The sequence below is a fragment of the Phyllobates terribilis genome, unplaced genomic scaffold (assembly GCF_046119375.1).
Source record: "Phyllobates terribilis strain yellow unplaced genomic scaffold, ASM4611937v1 Scaffold_2__4_contigs__length_985480577, whole genome shotgun sequence".
Taxonomy (NCBI): domain Eukaryota; kingdom Metazoa; phylum Chordata; class Amphibia; order Anura; family Dendrobatidae; genus Phyllobates; species Phyllobates terribilis.
Genome location: NW_027362762.1, coordinates 391,336,905 through 391,358,538, shown reverse-complemented (window position 1 = coordinate 391,358,538; position 21,634 = coordinate 391,336,905). Strand labels below are relative to the sequence as shown.

At 49.0% G+C, this 21,634-nt stretch overlaps 1 protein-coding gene across 2 annotated transcripts in view; it reads right to left on the bottom strand.

The window, feature by feature from the left end:
- REV1 (REV1 DNA directed polymerase) overlaps positions 1 to 2,577 on the bottom strand; it is a 103,083-nt gene extending 100,506 nt beyond the window's left edge. The window contains exon 1 of one of the 2 annotated variants that reach the window (XM_073664855.1): positions 2,331 to 2,577. Coding sequence is in view for 1 of the 2 variants with exons in the window: in XM_073664854.1 (XP_073520955.1) it covers positions 2,150 to 2,187 (38 nt within the window). In the remaining variant the exon portion in view is untranslated. Of the gene's footprint in view, positions 1 to 2,149; positions 2,197 to 2,330 lie in introns of those variants that run through there. The other variant, XM_073664854.1, reaches the window with a different exon arrangement.
- Between the last annotated feature and the right edge of the window lie 19,057 nt (positions 2,578 to 21,634).

Sequence of the window (21,634 nt, the reverse complement as noted above, 5' to 3'; positions counted from 1 at the left end):
CATCAGCGTCTGAGAGCACATGGCTGTGATGCCATGCGCTGCTCAGATGCTGATGAGCTGCTGCAGCAGAACAGGACGCAGCGCTGGAGCAGAGGTGAGGAAGGAAGGGGAGTATAAGTGTTTATTTTTTTATGTGTGCATGTGTGCCATGCGTCCCAGGATTGGGCGGACGAGGGGCGCCACGCGTACCAGGATTGGGCGGACGAGGGGCGCCACGCGTCCCAGGATTGGGCGGACGAGGGGCGCCATGCGTCCCAGGATTGGGCGGACGAGGGGTGCCATGCGTACCAGGATTGGGTGATGAGGGGTGCCATGCGTACCAGGATTGGGGGATGAGGGGGCCATGCGTACCAGGATGGGGAAATTTACCAGTAGCTGCGGCATTTCGCACCCTAAGCTTATACTCGAGTCAATACGTTTTCCCAGTTTTTTTGTGGTAAAATTAGGTACCTCTGCTTATACTCGAGTATATACGGTAATCAGGAATGGCCTCCATTGTTCCTCCGCCAAACACCCTATATAAAGGTACTGAACAACCAGGCCACAAACAGAAGTGTAGGCCCTCTACATGGCGGGTTCATGTCACCAGCGTCCCTTAACTATGCGAAGAACATCGATTACATCATTACGAGATGACTGGTGGGGTTGAAAATCTACATTGCGTCAATAAAACTGATGCATGGGCTTTGTGTACAGTGTATAAACTGTAGCCCAGAAAGCCATCCTCAATTAATGGCAGCTCAATTTACCCTACAGTTCATTGCACTAATCAGTGCAGGTTTTAGAAGATTAAAGTGAGCGCCTTCTAGTTTCAGAGGCGAGAGCATAGACATGTGCACTAATCGTGGACTCAGATGGTGTAGAGCACCATATTCTATGACTGCCACTAATTGGATGTGAAATCCTGTTTAAAGCAACCCTGCAGGGAGAGTCTAAATAAATAGATAAATTAATTTTAAAAAAAGTGAAAGGCAGGTGATGCGTGAAGACAAACATTCCCTTTCTGCTGAAGCACCTGCCGCTCTAGAGCCGCCTCTCCACTGCTCTGTTAGTATCTGTTGGCAGAGCTGCAGCGGCAACCTCCTGTACATGTCATGTGACCACTGCAGCCAATCACTAGGCTCAAAAGGTGATGCCAATTAGACAGCATGAGACTGATGATGCTAGTGACTGGCAGCAGCAGTCACATTTTAGATCTACAACTCTGTTCCCAAAGAATTTTGAAGAGCAGTAAAGGCGACGCTGGAACATTAATGTGTTAGTAGTAAAGCTTAGTTTGTTATCTACAGTAATATAGGCACACATGCTGTATTCTGACAAGTGCAGGGGGCATGGCATGACTGGCATGGTCTCTCTCCAGTGATCTCTGTGCCATACTCCGCCCCCTCTCTTCATGCACTAGTCCCAACACAGCATATCAATATTAGGCCGGGGCTACATGGTGACCGTGGCCGTGACACAGGTCACCCGGCCAGAGACTGATGTATGCCATTGCTATGTAACAGCATGGGGTACAGCTAGGTACTACAACCATGGCGAGCAAATCACAAAAAAATCCAAATGGCTCCTGGCTTTCAGATAATGTCATAGCACCTTGCGGGTCGCATTGTGACGGCTCTCGCATTATGCTGTGATTTAGCGGCAGCACACAGTGATCTTTGGCCACATGATGATTGTCACAAACCATAGTCGTCATGTAGCCCCGTCACACGGGGCAGGCGGCCGACGGCAGGCAGCCGTGACACGGGGCAGGCGGCCGACGGCAGGCAGCCGTGACACGGGGCAGGCGGCCGACGGCAGGCAGCCGTGACATGGGGCAGGCGGCCGACGGCAGGCAGCCGTGACACGGGGCAGGCGATCGACGGCAGGCAGCCGTGACACGGGGCAGGCGGCAGTGGCACGGGACAGGCGGCAGTGGCACGGGACAGGCGGCAGATGACAGGCAGCAGTGGCACGGGGCAGGCAGCAGTGGCACGGGGCAGGCAGCAGATGACAGGCAGCAGATGACAGGCAGCAGTGGCACGGGGCAGGCAGCAGATGACAGGCAGCAGTGGCACGGGGCAGGCAGCAGATGACAGGCAGCAGTGGCACGGGGCAGGCAGCAGATGACAGGCAGCAGTGGCACGGGGCAGGCAGCAGATGGCCTTACACTACAGCGTGGCCGGGTGACAGCTCTGCATTTGTCATTCTTGTGGAGAAGTCCTGCAGCAGGCACAGGGGGAGGAGCTATGAGGAGGGTGTACGCCCGCGGGAGTGCGGGTCATCCCAGGCCAGTGTTCACATTATATACAGCAGCGCCGGCCGCACGCATTCGGTTCCCAACCACTTACCGTTCTCCCAGGCTGAGCCCAGCATTCCCAGTATGACAGCCCTGCTCCCAGCCGGTGTCTGCGGACGGCGCTATTCACTGCTTGGCCTTTGTCGTCTAGGAGCGAAACCACAAGCGCAGCCGTCTCCGGTCCCGGGAGGTCCGTGTCCCCTGCACCGCTTCCTGTGTGTCTGTCCCCTCCTCCGTACGGCGGCTGTCTCTCCCGCCTTCTGTCTGCACCTCCCCCGGCCCTGCGCTCCCTCCCCGGCAGTCTCTTCACTAAGCTTTATTCAAAAGGGACAAAACGAACAGAGAGTACTAGAGTAGAGGAGTAATGGCGGCTCGCGCTGTCGGGTGCGCACTGTGCGCTGCACTCCTCTGTGCATTCATGTGATGACCCGTCCTCTCCATGATTGGTGCCTAGTGATCTATTCTGTGCTGCCATTACAGGACCCCTGTGATTACTATCCATTGAATAAGAAGGGTAGAATTAAAGGGGTATTCCACAGGATAGGTGATAACTTCTAGACTGATGGGGTCTGACCACAGGGACTCTAGCCCATCTCCAGAGCAGGTAATAGCTATACTTGGGTGGATTTATTCACTGGCTCTGGTCCATCGTTCTGGCAGTGATCTGTGGCTGCTGGACGGGGTCACCAATCTCTTACCTTTGATTAGCCGGCTGGCCCTGCTGTTGTGCCAGCTTGGATAATGAAAAGCAGTGCAGGTAAGAGATTGGCGTCCCCCTGTCCATCAGCCACAGACTACTGACCTGGCCAATTGGCTAGAGCCCCACGAGTTGATCCACCCAACTTAATAACTTTGTTACTGGAATACCCCTTTTAATGGGAACTTGTCGCGATTCATGCTGCTCAAAACCCAGGCCATGTGAGTAGTGATGAGCGAGCATGTTCTGTTAACCCTTTCGGCGAGCATGCTCAGGTGTTTTCTGAGTATCTTCGGTGTGCTCAGGTGTTATGTTTGAGTCACTCCAGTGCATGATTTGCGACTGTTTGACAGCTTTAATACATGTGAGGAATGCCTAAGAAACAGGGACTCCTCACATGTATTAAAGCTGTGAAACAGTTGCAAATTATGCACACGGAGTGACTCAAACATATCACCGAGCACGCTGAAGATACTCAGCGAGCACCCAAGCATGTTCGCTCATCACTACATGTGAGTCCACGTCAATAACAACTGCAGCCAGATTTGTTTTACTCTGAAACGATCCGGTGTTTCAAAGAAAACACCATTTGATCATCCAGCCGGGGACTATAGGGAGAGATCTGACTAGTCCGGTAATGCCCCCCGCCCGGCTTCTCTCCGCTGTGCTCCAGGTGATTGAGAGGTTTCTTCATATGTACACATGGAAGAGACCTGTCAGTAAGGCCACGTTCACACATTCAGTATTTTACATCAGTATTTGTAAGCCAAAACCAGGAGTGGCACAATCCGAGGAAAAGTATAATAGAAACACGTCACCACTTCTGTATTTATCACCCACTCCTGGTTTTGGCTTATACATACTGAGGTAAAATACTGACCAAATACTTTGAAATGAACCCATGTGCCGGACACTGAAACAACCAAATTTCAGCTGATTTTCAGTCAGAAATTTCTACAGTAAATTTGTGGATGAATATGGTAAGGAAAGGACCGTTTATGGGAGACGGACATTACCAAGCAGTCTTCTCTGTGACGTACCCGTAATCCCCCATCCATACACCACCCAAGGCACTTGTCCCACAACAGCCATGGAGATTTCACTACTCTTCAAAGTGTTGGTGAACAAGTAGGTGGATGCCATTCTAACCGCAAAGTCATGCGCAGAAGAACGTATAGACTGCCATCAAGTTACCTGTAATCTCCTACTGGACCCAGGTAATGAGGGCATCTCTGCAGCACTTTTTATCCAGGCTCTGCTGATGTCTGTGTGGTCCTTCTGTTTGTTACATTTTACGAACAGACAAACCATTCCTGCCCAAAATGGATTTGTTTCCTAAAGGCCCCGTCACACTAAGCGACCCTACAGCGATCCCGACAACGATACGACCTGTCAGGGATCGTTGCTGCGCCGCTATGTGGTCGCTGGTGAGATGTTAAACAGTCAAATCTTCCCAACGACGCAGCAACGATGCAGTGACCTGTAACGATCTGTATAACGATGCACGCCTACAGTGCCTACAAGTAGTATTCAACCCCCTGCAGATTTAGCTGGTTGACACATGCGGAATTAACTTGGCATTGTGACATTTGTACTGTAGATCAGCCTGGAAGTGGGAAATGCACTGCAGCAAATTTTATTTATTTTTTTTTAAAACGTAAAAAGTTAATTCAGAGTGTCATTTATTATTCAACCCCTCAAACCACAAGAATTCTGTTTGGTCCCCCTAAAGCAGGGGTCTCAAACTCGGCTGGGTATATGGGCCGCACATGGAAAAAATTTGAATTTGGGGGGCCGCATTCTTTGTTCAATGTGACATTTTTAGTGATACCAATTTTTTTGTGTACACCTTTTGAACATTTTTGCCGTGTTTATTTTTTTATGGCTTGCGTCGTTATGGATGTGGCGATAATAAACGTGCACTTTTTTGTGTTTACTTTAGTTTACATATAAAACAGCATTTTTAGTGCCCAATATTTTTTCATGCTTTATTTTATTTTTTATTTTTTTTACAATTTTATTTCCCCCAATTGGCCACATACAGTAATATTGTCTTACAATTAGCATCATATAGTAATAATGGAAAACATCTTGTAGTAATGTTCCCCATCCAAGTCCCCATCTTTTACTAATGTGCCCCATCCAGGTCCCCATCCTGTGGCTATGTGCCCCATCCAGGTCCCCATCCTGTAGCAACGTTCCCCATCCTGGCGCCCATCTTGTACTAATGTGCCTCATCCAGGTCCCCATCTTGGGGCTATGTGCCCCATCCAGGTCCCCATCCTGTGGCAATGTTCCCTATCCAGGTCCCCATCTTGTGGCTCTGGTCCCCATCTTGTGGCTCTGTGCCCCATCCAGGTCCCCATCTTGTGGCTCTGTGCCCCATCCAGGTCCCCATCTTGTGGCTCTGTGCCCCATCCAGGTCCCCATCTTGTGGCTATGTGCCCCATCCAGGTCCCCATCTTGTGGCTATGTGCCCCATCCAGGTCCCCATCTTGTGGCTATGTGCCCCATCCAGGTCCCCATCTTGTGGCTATGTGCCCCATCCAGGTCCCCTCTTGTGGCTATGTGCCCCATCCAGGTCCCCATCCTGTGGCTATGTGCCCCATCCAGGTCCCCATCTTGTGGCTATGTGCCCCATCCAGGTCCCCATCTTGTGGCTATGTGCCCCATCCAGGTCCCCATCTTGTGGCTATGTGCCCCATCCAGGTGCCCATCTTGTGGCTATGTGCCCCATCCAGGTCCCCTCTTGTGGCTATGTGCCCCCTGTGTTGTTCTTCACACACATAAAATAGAAAAAAAAAAAGATGATTCTCACCTGTCCTCCGTTCCCTCGACGGCCTTCCTGCAGATGTGGCCCGCAGGCACCACAGAGTCCGACCCCTTGACGATCCCGACCTGGTCCAGGAGGAGCCGCCGACAGCAGCGCTGAATTGCCACACAGAGACTGTCTCCCAGCACTGCATTTCCAATACCAGCCGCTGGCCAATCAGAGGCCAGCAGCTGACATCTGCATATGGCAATGACGTCATACTCGCTGCGCCGACACGCAGATATCAGCTGCTGGCCTCTGATTGGCCAGCGGCTGGCATTGGAAATGCAGTGCTGGGAAACAGTCTCTGTGTGGCAATTCAGCGCTGCTGTCGGCGGCTCCTCCTGGACCAGGTCGGGATCGTCAAGGGGTCTGTGCCTGCGGGCCGCATAAAGCAGCCTCAGGGGCCGCGTGTTTGAGACCCCTGCCCTAAAGTATTAAGAAGTAGTTCAGGCACCAAGAATAATGAGCTTCACATGTGTGGATTAAAGATCTCTTTTGCCAGCCTTTTCTGACTATTTAAGACCCTCCCCAAACTTGTGAACAGCACTCAGACATGGTCAACATGGGAAAGACAAAGGAGCATTCCAAGGCCATCAGAGACAAGATCGTGGAGGGTCACAAGGCTGGCAAGGGGTACAAAACCCTTTCCAAGGAGTTAGGCCTACCTGTCTCCACTGTTGGGAGCATCATCCGTAAGTGGAAGGCTTATGGAACTACTGTTAGCCTTCCACGGCCAGGACAGCCTTTGAAAGTGTCCTCCCGTGCCGAGGCCAGGCTTGTCCAAAGAGTCAAGGCTAACCCAAGGACAACAAGGAAGGAGCTCCGGGAAGATCTCATGGCAGTGGGGACATTGGTTTCAGTCAATACCATAAGTAACGTACTCCACCGCAATGGTCTCCGTTCCAGACGAGCCCGTAAGGTACCTTTACTTTCAAAGCGTCATGTCAAGGCTCGTCTACAGTTTGCTCATGATCACTTGGAGGACTCTGAGACAGACTGGTTCAAGGTTCTATGGTCTGATGAGACCAAGATCGAGATCTTTGGTGCCAACCACACACGTGACGTTTGGAGACTGGATGGCACTGCATACGACCCCAAGAATACCATCCCTACAGTCAAGCATGGTGATGGCAGCATCATGCTGTGGGGCTGTTTCTCAGCCAAGGGGCCTGGCCATCTGGTCCGCATCCATGGGAAGATGGATAGCACGGCCTACCTGGAGATTTTGGCCAAGAACCTCCGCTCCTCCATCAAAGATCTTAAGATGGGTCGTAATTTCATCTTCCAACAAGACAACGACCCAAAGCACACAGCCAAGAAAACCAAGGCCTGGTTCAATAGGGAAAAAGTCAAGGTGTTGGAGTGGCCTAGTCAGTCTCCTGACTTTAACCCAATTGAAAACTTGTGGAAGGAGCTCAAGAATAAAGTCCACATGAGACACCCAAAGAACCTAGATAACTTGGAGAAGAACTGCATGGAGGAGTGGGCCAAGATAACTCCACAGACCTGTGCCGGCCTGATCAGGTCTTATAAAAGACGATTATTAGCTGTAATTGCAAACAAGGGTTATTCCACAAAATATTAAACATAGGGGTTGTATAATAATTGACCCACACTTTTATGTTTAAAATTTAATAAAATTCAACTGAGCAACATAACTTTTTGGTTTGTAAGATTTATGCTTCTGTTCATAAAACCTACTCTCGTTTGCAGTTTGAAGGCTCTAACTTATTTGCATCTTATCAAACCAGCTAAATCAGCAGGGGGTTGAATACTACTTGTAGGCACTGTATGTGTTTCTGTGTCTGAGTCGTCAACAAGGTCGTTGGTAAGGTGTCAAACACCAATGCATGCTACCCAGCGGGACCTCAACGATCAAAGAAATGACCAGACCATTCCGACACGACCAGAGATTTCACAGCAGGGGCCTGGTCGCTGCTAAGTGACAAATGTTGCGAGATCGCGACTGAGGTCGCTGTTGCGTCACAAAACTTGTGACTCAGCAGAGATCTCGCTAGCGATCTCGCTTAGTGTGACGGGGGCTTTACATGCAAATAGAGCTGAGAGGAACCCCATTGATTATTGTGAGGTCCATCTGGTGTCAGTGTTTAGAATAGATGCTCTTTTTATTGTAACGGGTCTGGGAGGCGGAACCTCTGAGCTACTATACAAGGGGGCGGTCCTTGTAAGGAAGCGGGTGGTGACCAGGGAAGATGGGCAGGTAGTCACAGCAGGTGACCGGGACAGTCTCTGGGTAAACGGGCAGGTGGTCACGGCAAGTGACCGGGACAGTCTCTGGGTAAACGGGCAGGAGGTCACAGCAAGTGACCGGGGCAGTCTCTGGGTGAACGGGCAGGAGGTCACAGCAAGTGACCGGGGCAGTCTCTGGGTGAACGGGCTGGTACGACCTGTGACGGCTGAGCCTCCAGGTAGGCTAGCAGGCGGATGACAGATGAGTGCTCCCAGGTGAGCAGGCGAGAGTCACTGGAGAAGCAGGTGGTCACAGCATGTGACGGCGGTGCCTCCAGGTAGGCTAACAGGCGGATGCAGATGAGTGCTCCCAGGTGAGCAGGCGAGAGTCTCAGGATAAGCAGGTGGTCACAGCATGTGACGGCGGAGCCTCCAGGTAGGCTAACAGGCGGATGCAGATGAGTGCTCCCAGGTGAGCAGGCGAGAGTCTCTGGATAAGCAGGTGGTCACAGCATGTGACGGCAGAGCCTCCAGGTAGGCAAACAGATAGGTAGCAGATGAGCGCTCCCAGGTGAGCGGGCAAGCTGGTCCATAGACAGACTGACAGCGGTAGGAAGGCAGACCGTCGGACCTCAGGCTAGCAAGCAGGTAGGAGGAATGTCAGGCAGGAAACAGACAGCAAACTGGCAGGTTTCTGGCAGGTAACTGGCAACGGGACCTGAGGGCTGAAGCAGAGTAGTGAACAGTGCAACAACATTGCTTGGGCACCTCCATTTTGGAGGAGGTGCCTTATATATGGTGAAGTCCTCCGGCCATTGGCCGGGGACTCCTTAGGACAGCGCGCGCGGCCCCTTTAAGAGGGAGGGAGCGCGCGCGCCCTAAGAACAGTGGCCGGGAAGGAGCGCGCACTGCCAGCAGAGCGGGAGGAGGACGCCGGGCTCGGAGCAGAGGGGTGAGGGGAACAGCGTCCCTGCCTAGCAGAGGGCAGGGACGCCGGTGCTACAGTACCCCCCCCCCTTAGGCCCCCCCTTTTTTAGGCCAGAGAGAAATTTAGCTAGGATGAGAGGGGCATGGATGTTCTCCCGGGGCTCCCACGTTCTCTCTTCAGGACCAAACCCCTTCCAATCTACCAGAAAAAAGGTCTTCCCTCTTACCCTTTTGGTGGCCAGAATGTTCTCTACCTCAAATTCGTTTTCAGCGGAAACCGGAGCAGGAGGCGTACCTGTAGACTTGGAAAAAGAGTTAAGTACCACAGGTTTGAGGAGAGATACATGGAAGGAGTTAGAGATCTGCAAGTTGGCCGGGAGTTTCAATTTATAGGCCACCGGGTTGATCTGACTGATGACCTCCAGAGGACCGATGAACCGAGGCCCTAACTTATAGGAAGGAATCTTGAGCCGGACATATTTGGACGAGAGCCAGACCTTATCCCCTGGACGGAATTGAGGAGGATCCAGACGTTTTTTGTCAGCATGTCTTTTCATACGCTCGGATGACAGAAGGAGTGCGGACCGGGTGCTCTCCCATATGGAGGAAAATTTGTTAACAAGAGATTCCGCAGCCGGATTGTCCACCGAGGTGGAGACGGGAAATGGGATCCGAGGATGCTGACCGAAGACAACAAAAAACGGGGATTTGGAGGAAGATTCGCTCTCGTGATTGTTGTAAGAAAATTCGGCCCATGGCAGGAGATCCACCCAGTCTGAATGGTGGGCATTAACGAAGTGCCGGAGGTAACTGGTCAGGTTCTGATTGATCCGCTCCACTTGACCATTAGACTGTGGGTGGTAAGCGGAGGAGAAGTCCAGGGTGACATCTAGCAGTTTACAAGTGGCTCTCCAGAAGCGTGAGGTGAACTGTACCCCACGATCCGACACTATGTGGAGGGGCAGTCCATGAAGACGGAAGATGTGGCGGATAAAGTCTTTAGCCAGCTCGGGTGCAGACGGGAGGCCTGGCAGGGGAACGAAAGGAGCCATCTTGGAAAAGCGGTCAGCGACCACCCAAATGACCGTACAACCGGCAGAGACGGGGAGATCAGTTATAAAGTCCATTGCTATATGCTGCCAGGGGGCAGCAGGTACTGGGAGCGGAAGGAGGCGACCGGCTGGCAGATGTCTCGGAACCTTGTTGCGGGCGCAGGACACACAGGCAGAAACAAAGTCTATTACGTCCTTGTGCAGGGTAGGCCACCAGTAGTGCCGGGTAATAAGCTGGAGGGTCTTTTTCTGACCGGCGTGGCCAGCTAGTTTAGACGAGTGACCCCAGTGTAGGATCTTCTCCCGATCAGGTACTGATACAAACGTCTTACCGGGAGGGAGACGATTTAGACTCACGGAAGCCACCTGCATTACTCTGGCGGGATCGATGATGTGTTTCGGTTCCTCCTCGAGATCAGACACCATAAAGGATCGGGATAAGGCGTCCGCCTTGATGTTTTTGTCAGCCGGGCGAAAATGAAGAACAAAATCAAAGCGAGCAAAAAACAAGGACCACCGGGCTTGGCGCGGGTTAAGTCTCTGGGCATGCTGGAGGTAAGCCAAGTTCTTGTGGTCAGTGTAAATTATTACCGGGTGAAGAGCCCCTTCCAGCAGGTAACGCCACTCCTCCAATGACAGCTTGATGGCCAATAACTCTCGATCTGCTATGGAATAGTTGCGCTCAGAAGAGGAGAAGAGTTTGGAGAAGAAGCCACAAGTTACCATTCTCCCGGAAGACGATTTTTGGGTAAGTACCGCTCCGGCTCCAGAGGAGGAGGCGTCAACCTCCAGGAAGAACTGCTTGTTGCCATCAGGGCGATGCAGCACCGGGGCGGAAGAGAAGGCCTGTTTTAAGGAAAGAAAGGCCTCCTCTGCTTCGGGCGGCCACTCTCTGGGATTAGTGCCCTTACGGGTGAGCGCGGAAATTGGGGCAGTCCAGGAAGAGAAGTGCGGTATGAAGAGGCGGTAGTAGTTGGCGAAGCCCAGGAACCGCTGAATGGCCTTCAACCCCTCCGGTCGAGGCCACTTCTCGATGGCAGACAGTTTCTCAGGATCCATTCGTAGGCCGGTCTGAGAAATTATGTAGCCCAAAAACGGAAGCGAGGTCTGCTCAAAGAGGCACTTCTCATATTTAGCGAAGAGGTGGTTCTGCCTGAGCCTGAGCAGGACCTGACGAACATCCCTCCGGTGAGTCTGGAGATCCGGAGAGAAGACCAAGATGTCGTCCAGGTACACCACCACGCAGGAGTAGAGAAGGTCCCGGAAGATGTCATTGACCAACTCTTGAAAGACGGCGGGAGCGTTACAGAGACCGAAGGGCATTACCAGATATTCGTAGTGGCCGTCCCGGGTGTTGAATGCCGTCTTCCATTCATCCCCCTGACGGATACGGACCAGGTTGTACGCCCCACGAAGGTCCAGTTTGGTGAAGATTCTAGCCCCCCTCAGACGATCAAATAATTCCGGAATGAGCGGAAGGGGGTACTTATTCTTCACCGTGATCTGGTTTAGGCCTCTATAGTCTATGCAGGGACGGAGAGAGCCGTCCTTCTTTTTAACAAAGAAGAAGCCTGCTCCCGCCGGGGAGGTAGATTTCCGGATAAATCCCGGGGCCAGATTCTCCTCAATATACTCGGACATAGACCGGGTCTCAGCAGCGGACAATGGGTAAATACGCCCACGGGGAGGAGTAGTACCGGGTAACAGGTCGATAGGGCAGTCGTATGGTCTATGAGGGGGTAGTGTCTCTGCCTCCTTTTTATTAAAGACATCAGCATATGACCAATAAGGAATCGGAAGTCCAGGTAGATTAGCTGGGGTAGGAGAAGGACGGACGGGATGGACGGGAACCAGACAAGACTTATGACAGTCCTGTCCCCAGCGAAGGACTTCTCCGGTCTGCCAGTCAAGCACGGGTGCATGTCTCTGGAGCCAAGGTAGGCCTAGCAAGAGGGCGTGAGAGAGTCCAGGCAGAACATGAAAGGAGATACTCTCAGAATGCAGCATTCCCACCTGTAGAGTAATGGATTCGGTGATGAGTTGGATGGGACGTGGTAAGAGGCCCCCATCCACGGCAGCAACAGACAAGGGTACAGCCAGAGGTTTGGTGGGGATGCGGTATTTCTCTACCAGGGACTGTGAAATAAGATTCCCGGCTGCTCCAGAGTCAAGTTGGGCTAGTTCGAAATAACGGTTCTCCCCGCAGACGATTGAGACTGACAGCAGCAGAGATGGAGAGGATTTATTCTTGTCTACGTCGACCTCTCTGAGCGAACCTAGACACAGGCGTTTCCCGACCTCTCCGGGCAGGTACGGATCCGGTGCTCCTTACTGCCACAGTAGAAGCAGCTCCCCTCGGCACGGCGTAAGTCCTGACGGGTTTTGACCATCTTGGTCTGGTCGACCTGCATAGGCTCAGGAGGGTGTTCCTGGGGAGAAACGGAGGGAGTGACGGGTTTCTGGAAGGAAGGAGCTAGACGTGGAAACCTCCTCTCACGGGTGACCTCTTTGGCACGCTCCTGGAACTGTAGGTCAATCCGGGTGGCAAGAGTTATTAAATCATCGAGAGTGGTAGGAATGTCCCGACCGGCGAGTTCATCTTTAATACGTCCGGACAGACCCTCCCAGAAGACAGATACCAGAGCGTCGTTATCCCAGGCCAGCTCCGAGGCAAGGGTACGGAACCGTATGGCATATTGGCCCACGGTGAGACTTCCCTGACGGAGGCGTAGCAGAGACGATGCGGATGAGGTCTTCCGTCCAGGTTCGTCGAAGACTTTCCGGAAAGCCGTGAGAAAGGCAGGCAAGTCGGACACCAGGGGGTCTCCTCTCTCCCATAGAGGATTCAGCCAAGCCAGTGCCTCCCCCGTGAGATGGGACATGATGAAGGCTACTTTGGCCCGGTCGGAATTAAACTGGTGGGACAGGAGTTCAAAGTGCAGGGTGCACTGGTTTATGAAGCCCCGAGCCTGAGCGGAGTCGCCTCCGAAGCGAGGAGGTGCAGAAAGCCGGGGTCCGGAGCAGGATACCATGGTATTGGTGGGCAGCGGCGCTGCCGGGTTGCGAGTCATGACTCTAGCGGTGGTTGCTGGTGGAGCAGTCAGAGTGTCCAGGCGTGAGTTGACATTCCGCAGGTGACCCAGGATGGACTCCTGTTGGGACCTCTGACGGGACAGTTCATGACATAGGTCCGAGAGCGAGGGAGCTTGGGTACCACCGGGTTCCATGGCCCGAGCAAACTGTAACGGGTCTGGGAGGCGGAACCTCTGAGCTACTATACAAGGGGGCGGTCCTTGTAAGGAAGCGGGTGGTGACCTGGGAAGACGGGCAGGTAGTCACAGCAGGTGACCGGGACAGTCTCTGGGTAAACGGGCAGGTGGTCACGGCAAGTGACCGGGACAGTCTCTGGGTAAACGGGCAGGAGGTCACAGCAAGTGACCGGGGCAGTCTCTGGGTGAACGGGCAGGAGGTCACAGCAAATGACCGTGGCAGTCTCTGGGTGAACGGGCAGGTACGACCTGTGACGGCTGAGCCTCCAGGTAGGCTAGCAGGCGGATGACAGATGAGTGCTCCCAGGTGAGCAGGCGAGAGTCACTGGAGAAGCAGGTGGTCACAGCATGTGACGGCGGTGCCTCCAGGTAGGCTAACAGGCGGATGCAGATGAGTGCTCCCAGGTGAGCAGGCGAGAGTCTCAGGATAAGCAGGTGGTCACAGCATGTGACGGCGGAGCCTCCAGGTAGGCTAACAGGCGGATGCAGATGAGTGCTCCCAGGTGAGCAGGCGAGAGTCTCTGGATAAGCAGGTGGTCACAGCATGTGACGGCAGAGCCTCCAGGTAGGCAAACAGACAGGTAGCAGATGAGCGCTCCCAGGTGAGCGGGCAAGCTGGTCCATAGACAGACTGACAGCGGTAGGAAGGCAGACCGTCGGACCTCAGGCTAGCAAGCAGGTAGGAGGAATGTCAGGCAGGAAACAGACAGCAAACTGGCAGGTTTCTGGCAGGTAACTGGCAGGTAACTGGCAACGGGACCTGAGGGCTGAAGCAGAGTAGTGAACAGTGCAACAACATTGCTCGGGCACCTCCATTTTGGAGGAGGTGCCTTATATATGGTGAAGTCCTCCGGCCATTGGCCGGGGACTCCTTAGGACGGCGCGCGCGGCCCCTTTAAGAGGGAGGGAGCGCGCGCGCGCCCTAAGCACAGTGGCCGGGAAGGAGCGCGCGCTGCCAGCAGAGCGGGAGGAGGACGCCGGGCACGGAGCAGAGGGGTGAGGGGAACAGCGTCCCTGCCTAGCAGAGGGCAGGGACGCCGGCGCTACATTTATCAGTTCAAAAATGAACCCATAGTGGAAACTAGGCTGCTTCTGTTTGCATCAGTTAGCAAACCTATCTGTTTTCGGCATGAATTCGGTTTGTTCCTTAAATAGGCCAGACAACCGAATATGTGAAAAGACCCCTACAGTACAGAATAGGAAGGACCCCCTACATTATATATTACATCAGCATTCTAATAAACCTACATGCCAGACAAGTTATAGGAGATGGGGGAGACCAAGATCATATTTTCTTCATCCAAGTGCTAAAAGTATATACTTTGTGTACACATCATAAAAAACGTAGCAGCACACTAAGCATAAAGTGAAGAAAAAGGCAGCACAGAGCATGGCTACAACATTACACTGATGTATGAATAAAGTATTTATCTTCAAAACGGTATCAATGCAAGAATTCACCTAAGTACACTTGCACACAGATTTTGAAGGAACTCAGCAGGAAAATTGTTCCAAACATCTTGGAGAACTAACCCCAGATCTTCTGTGGATGTAGACTTATGCCAGTCCTTCTGTGTCTTCATGTAATCCCACTTAGACTTGATGACTATGAGTTCAGGGCTCTGTTGGGGCCATATCCTCACTTCTGGGACTACTTGTTCTTCTTTAAATTGAACATAGGACTTAATGTTATTGGCTGTATGTTTGGGGCTGTTATCCTGCTGCAGAATAAATTTGGAGCCAATCAGACGCTTCCCTGATGGTATGGCATAATGGATAAATATCGGCCTGTATTTCTCAGCATTGAGAAACTACACCATGCTTCACTATAGCCTGCAGACACTCATTATTGTACTGCTCTTCGGCCCTTCTACTCAAAGTTGTGCAAAATTGTTCTGATTTTGTATGTTTTTACTCCACTCCCAATCCGAATTACTAAAGTGGATAAAACTTGGACGAGGTCCGCCTGGCAAATTCATCAAAATTTGCTCCACTTTGGTGGCATAAATTATGTTAGAAATGTACTCCAGCCCCTGACTGGAGTATCATTTCTGGCAGAGGTGCATGTTGTACATCAGTTGTAAGATGCATCTAATTCATAAAGAGGTGTGCTCTTCTTAGTGAAGTAGGCTCATCTTACTCTGCCAGTGCCTACATTAAGACTGGCCTATAAAATGGCATCCTTAATGAATCAGGCCCATGATCTTGCACTAAATTCATCCATTGCACAGTGTGCTGTTGTATTTGGGATCATGTATTCAGGGAACCCTTGTGTACAAACACTACACAACACCAACAAGACAGTGCTTCCATGAGGTACCATGTTCTCCTCTAGAGGCTATTTTTCTAGGGGAGAATACTGCTATTATTTGACAGGCACAAGGACATGCCATTTTTTTCTCAATGTGATTCTTCTCAGTGGGAGAAACAAAATGATAATCTTGTATTTACGATACCTTTTAAAGAGAATCTGTTAGGTGATTCTTGTGTAGTATCCTAATTGTACCCTGAAATGGGGCTTGGGCAGCCGTTTCAGGATATGTAACTTTTATTTCTGTACGTGGCCCCGTTGTGTTCCTGTAATCCCCGGACAAATTTATAGTTGCGCCCTGGCAAGTTAAGCCTTTGTAAATGGTAAATGAATATTCACTCCTTCCACCACCCATAATCTCTGCACTATCATCACTGATCCAGTCAGACTCCCATATGCCCGAGGGTCGCAACGCAATGCTCAGACTGGCCGTCTGCTCTCCTGACCTGAGAATGACAGCTGCAGACGGCCAGTCCGAGTATTGTGATGTGATCCTCGCCGGAGTAGCAGTCTGATTGAATTAGTGACGCCAACGCAGAGGGGTGGGCGAGATTATGGGCGGGAGAAGGTGTGAATATTCATTTCACATTTACATGCGCATCAGCAAGTCAAGCATATGTAACTGCGAAATGAGTATTCACCCCTTCCCCCGCCCATAATCCCGCTCACCCCTCCCGGCCGGCGTCACTGATTGGGTGCAGTCAGACTGCAGTTTTACTCGCCTGAGGATCAAATCGCAATCCTCGGACCGGCCGTCTGCTCTCCTGACCTGAGTGTGACAGTCATCATGTAACATAGCAATGACTCCACTCAGAGATCTTTTTGGCCCTTCCGTCGGGCGTTCTGTCAGTCCCAGAAACACTGACTGAGCCATATAGTTCAAATGGACTCTACTTGTGCTTCTTTCCAAGGCTGTCTGTCTGGAAAGACGGATACAAGAGACACCACATCCACGTGTCTGTCTGAAACGGCAGACAGCGAGGGGGAAAAGCACAAACGGATTCCATCTGTAATTTGTGGCATTGTACAGTATGGCTCAGTCATTGTTTGCCCAGTCTGAGGGCCAAAACGCAATGTGAATTGCTTCTAAGAGAAAGCTGAATGTGTTGTGGGACATGACATCAAACAATTGCTAATATTTCCCAGCTGCCAAAAATCAAAAAAGGCCATAATCTGACTAGCTATTATCATGAGATTTATTGTGATATTTTCTGCATTTTCACTGCAGTGCTTAGGATAATGACTTTTACCATGACAATTATTGCACAAGGCCACGCCGGACGGATACACGTCGATTTCCCCTGCTTTTATTCACAGAGCTGGGAAAATGGCTACAAAATTAGAGCCTAATAATGAGTCTTAGGATTGTGGTTGCCATGGAAATGTTAATATTACTGGTGTGAGGTCTCTGCTGTAGATGGAATATGACAAAGCCCCCGTCCTGAGGGCTGCAGTGACGCTGGACCCGTGCAATGCAAACAGCCGCTGCTCATTTTCTTCATAGTGTGCATACTATATAAGCTGTGATTGCCAGACACTGAATGACAGCTAATAGTGACATCTGCCATATTTTTCATCATATTTATTAACGGTTGAATGACGTTTCAGCTGGAATAAAGTCCACACGATCAGGATATGAGAATGTGTTGACGTGTATAATACCTACTGCATAGTCATACCCAGTGTTTAGAAAAATTGCAGTGGCTACAAACATTGGAGTAAAAACCTTGGATATATTGATATAGTAAATGTAGTGTCCAAACGTCTATATTTGTTATTTTTTACCTTATATCCTTGTGTAAACATAGCGTAACGGTCTATTCCCATCTCATAATGTCAAGGCGTATTGGTAGGAGAAGACGTACTTTTTAATTGGTGGGGGTCCGATGTCTGGGAGATCCTAAGAATAAAAGGGTTTAAGCACTGATTTAGCGCCTTGTTCCCTGGATGCCTCCATCCACTTAAATAGGCCAATATTTAAATTCCCTGCATTGCTGGGTGGCGAAGGGAGCTGTACAGGGAAAACCAATCAAAGAGATACAGCACTAAGCCAACACGTCATCCATTGCATTATCAGGATTGGTGAAGGGCACAGAAGTTATCCACCACCAATGATAAAGTGAGGACATATCCTTAGGAATACCCCTTAAAAAGGAACCTTTCACAATGACAGATCTATGAACAACTTAAAAATGGCCCCCTTATGTACTGGCTCCTGACTTGATGACAGAACATTTCTAGCCATGGACCACCTCATTCACAGCTCTCTAGAAATTCTCTCACTAGTATGGCATGTATGGGAATAATTATAGCTTCTCACATGTGATGTAAAATAAGGAAGAGTATACCATGGCGGCATTGGTCTTCTGGATTGTAGAGCCCCCTGCTGCTGCACAAGTTTCCATCATCTCAATGGAGCCACGTCATAATATAATGTATTTTATACAAAAACTCTCACCTCAACATTTGCTACACCAAGATTTCCTTATGTCTATTGCACTTTCAAATGCACATCTAGGCCCTGATTCATCAAGACCAGTGTTGTTCGTGCCGGTCTTGATGAAGGGGCATGCTGGAGTTAGACGCTCCTGATTCATGAAAGAGTGCACACCCCTTAAACCCTTCCTGGCCTGCAGCAGACCCCTGTGATTGTCATGTCTCGATTGCTATGAGCGCCACCCAGTGCTCAGCGCTCATAGCTAGTGAGCATTTCTGCTGCATACAAGCAATCTGCTCATCGCTTGTGTAAAAAAACCAGACAATGTGAACTGAGGTCTAAGATGGCAGACATACAAGAAACAGAGGCATGTTCACACTAGCAAAAAAGAAGCAAGACAAAAATATATCTCATACCCTACCATAATTATATATAAATGTAAAGCAAAATTGCATAATAAATATAGGGTACTTAGTGAACTATTTTTGATCAAAAAAAGTATACAAGCCGTCCCACCAGCGGCAAGGTGACCCTAAATTGGGACGGTACCTATACTGCCTATATTAAAAACCTTACTGTATATCAAAGTTGAAGTAATGCATCGCTTGTGTGCAGCAGAGGCAATCTGACAACTGCAGCTTCTAGTCTCCTATGGAGACTATAGAAGCAAGCAGAAAGTGTCAAAAAATGTTTTTAAAAATATAAAAAAAAATGAAAGTTTAATTCACCCCCCTTTCACCCCATTCAAAATAAAATAATAAAAAAAAAAACACATGCACATATTTGGTATCACCGTGTTCAGAATCGCCCGATCTATCAATATAAAAAAATAATTAATCCGATCGGTAAACGGCGTAACGAGAAATAAATTCTAAATGTCAGAATTACGTTTTTTTAGTCGTTTCAACATTGCAATAAAATGCAATAACGGGCGATCAAAACATCGGATCTACTCCAAAATGGTATTAATAAAAACGTCAGCTCGACGCGCAAAAAATAAGCCCTCACCCGGCCCCAGATCCCGAAAAATGTAGACGCTACGGGTCTCTGAATATGGCGCCATTTTTTATTTTTTTTTTTAGCAAACTTTGGATTTTTTTTTACAACTTAAATAAAAAACAACCTATACATGTTTGGTATCTACGAACTCGTAATGGCCTGGAGAATAATAATGGCAGGTCAGTTTTAGCATTCAGTGAACGTGGTAAAAAACAAAACAAAAAACAACTGTGGAATTGCATTTTTTTGGGAATTTCACCGCACTTGGAATTTTTTTCCCGTTTTCCAGTACACGATATGGTAAAACCAGTGATGGCATTTAAAAGTACAACTTGTTCCACAAAAAATAAGCCTTCACATGGCCATATTGATAGAAAAATAAAAAGGCTATGGCTCTGGGAAGAAAGGGAGCAAAAAATGAAAACGCAAAAACGGAAAATCCCAAGGTCGTTAAGCGGTTAATGAACCAGGAGCATCTGACAAGTGGAGTGCACCTCACTACAAATCTTACTCCAGTCGAGCTGTGGTGTCACACCCCCATCCCAAATCTGCACATTTTGGTGAAAATGTCAAAATTCACAAATATTTTGCACAACTATGAGTTGCACAATTTTCAAAGCTTTTTATGACAGTTTTATGGCATAAAAATTTTAATGCATCTGCGCCCTTGTGTTGTGTATCCTATAGTCAGCATTAAGCACTTCATTATAAATGAGAAACAGTAAAAAAGCTGGCTCAGTTATTGCTGACATACTCCCATAGTTACATTTCCTCTATCAGAATAGGATTTGTAGCTGTGTGTTCACATACTGCCATCAAGTGGTCCCTTGATATATTTGATGGGCTGTTCAGCCCTGACTGCCTTATAGTGGTTGCACCAAGTTTGTAAGTTATCCCTTATCCATAGCAGAGGGTATAACTTCCCGACTGCTGGGGGTCTGACCACTTAGACCCCCATCGATCCTGAGAACCAGGACTCTGATCATTTCCATTTATGTTTCATCAGACCAGAGCACATGTCCAAAAATTTAATATCTTTGTCCCTGAGTATAGTTGCAATCTGTACGGCCAAGTTGACACGATGCATTCCAGATGCAAAGCGCAAAAAAATTGCCACATTGTTTTCAAAAATTTACAGCAAAAAACCCAACTTAGTGTAAACACGGCCTTACCTTGCTTTTTTATGGCGCTTTTGGTGCAGTGGCTTCTTCCTTGTCGAGTGGCCTTTTAGGACATGTTGATGAAGGACATGTTTCACTGTTGATATTGATGCTTATGTACCTGTTTCTCCATCATGCTCGCAAGGTCTTTTGCTGTTGTTCTCGGATTGATTTTGTACCTTCAACTCTAGGAGACGGAACGCATCTTCTTCCTAAATGGCATGATGGCTTTGTGGTCCTATGGTGTTTAGTCTTGGAGATCATCTTTTGAACAGATAAATGTGGTACTTGAAGCGTTTGGAAATTGCTCCCAAGGATGTACCAGATTTGCAAGGTCCACAATTTTGCTGAGTTGCTTTAATTTTCCCATGATATTAAACAACGGGGCAAATAGGCCTAGTAGGTAGATCTTAAAACCCCTTCCTGAAATGCAACACGTGTACGTCACAAATTGGATGTGGGTGTATAGAACAGGCTCTGATCGCTGCTTTTTCAAATTTATTACAATGTTAATCACATAGCGCACACAGATTACTCTGACACTGTCTGTGTGCTGTCCGCTATTTTCATGATGCCCATAGACTTTTATGCATGTTTGTGATGCCCATAGACTTGTATGGCTGATTTTCATCTGAGCATCTGATAAAAAAAATGGACATGTCTCTATGATTTCTTTTTTGGACACTCACAGTTCGCAGAAAAAACTGCCCCATAGATCTATATAGGGTACAGGTACTATCCATAAAAGCCACGGATAGAGCATGTACATGAAAAACTGAGGTCTGGATGAGTCTTAAAATGGAGGCCTCCAAAATGTGAACCAAATATGGAAATACCCCATAGTGTACTTGTAAAGAAGTACAAAAAGAAAAACATTTTATTTGGTGTTTTAATGGCACTATTTAGTAAAACTTTTTCAGATTCTTTTTGGGTGAAGAATAGAAAAAAAAATAGCGATCCCAACATTGCTTTGCAGGATTTCTCTTTACAACGTTCACTGTGTTGTATGACTGATATGGTAACTTGGCCAGTACACTAACAACGATATGTTTCACTACATTTACACAAATATGCCTTAAAAAAAGTCATGTTTTATATTGCAATATTCTGAGAGCCATAACTCAGTATGATTATTTCACTATTAGCAAATGCATTTGATTTTCTTATGTTTTACTGCTACGTGTCTCCATATTCTGAGAACTATACTTTTTTATTGCATGGACCTAAGTAAGGCTTTTTTTGGGGGGAGGGGGTAAGCTAAAGTATTTATTTGTACCAATTCAGGTTCTAGCCCACACTTTAAGTATTTGATCAGTATTTGTAAGCAATGAGTGGAATAACCAGAGGAAAAGTATAATAGAAACACGTCACCATCACCACTTCTGTATATTTCACCCACTCTTGGTTTTGGCTTACAATTACTGATGTAAAATACTGAACGTGGTCTTATTCAGACATCTTGAATCACATACTTTTTCTAGCCATGATTTCACAGATAT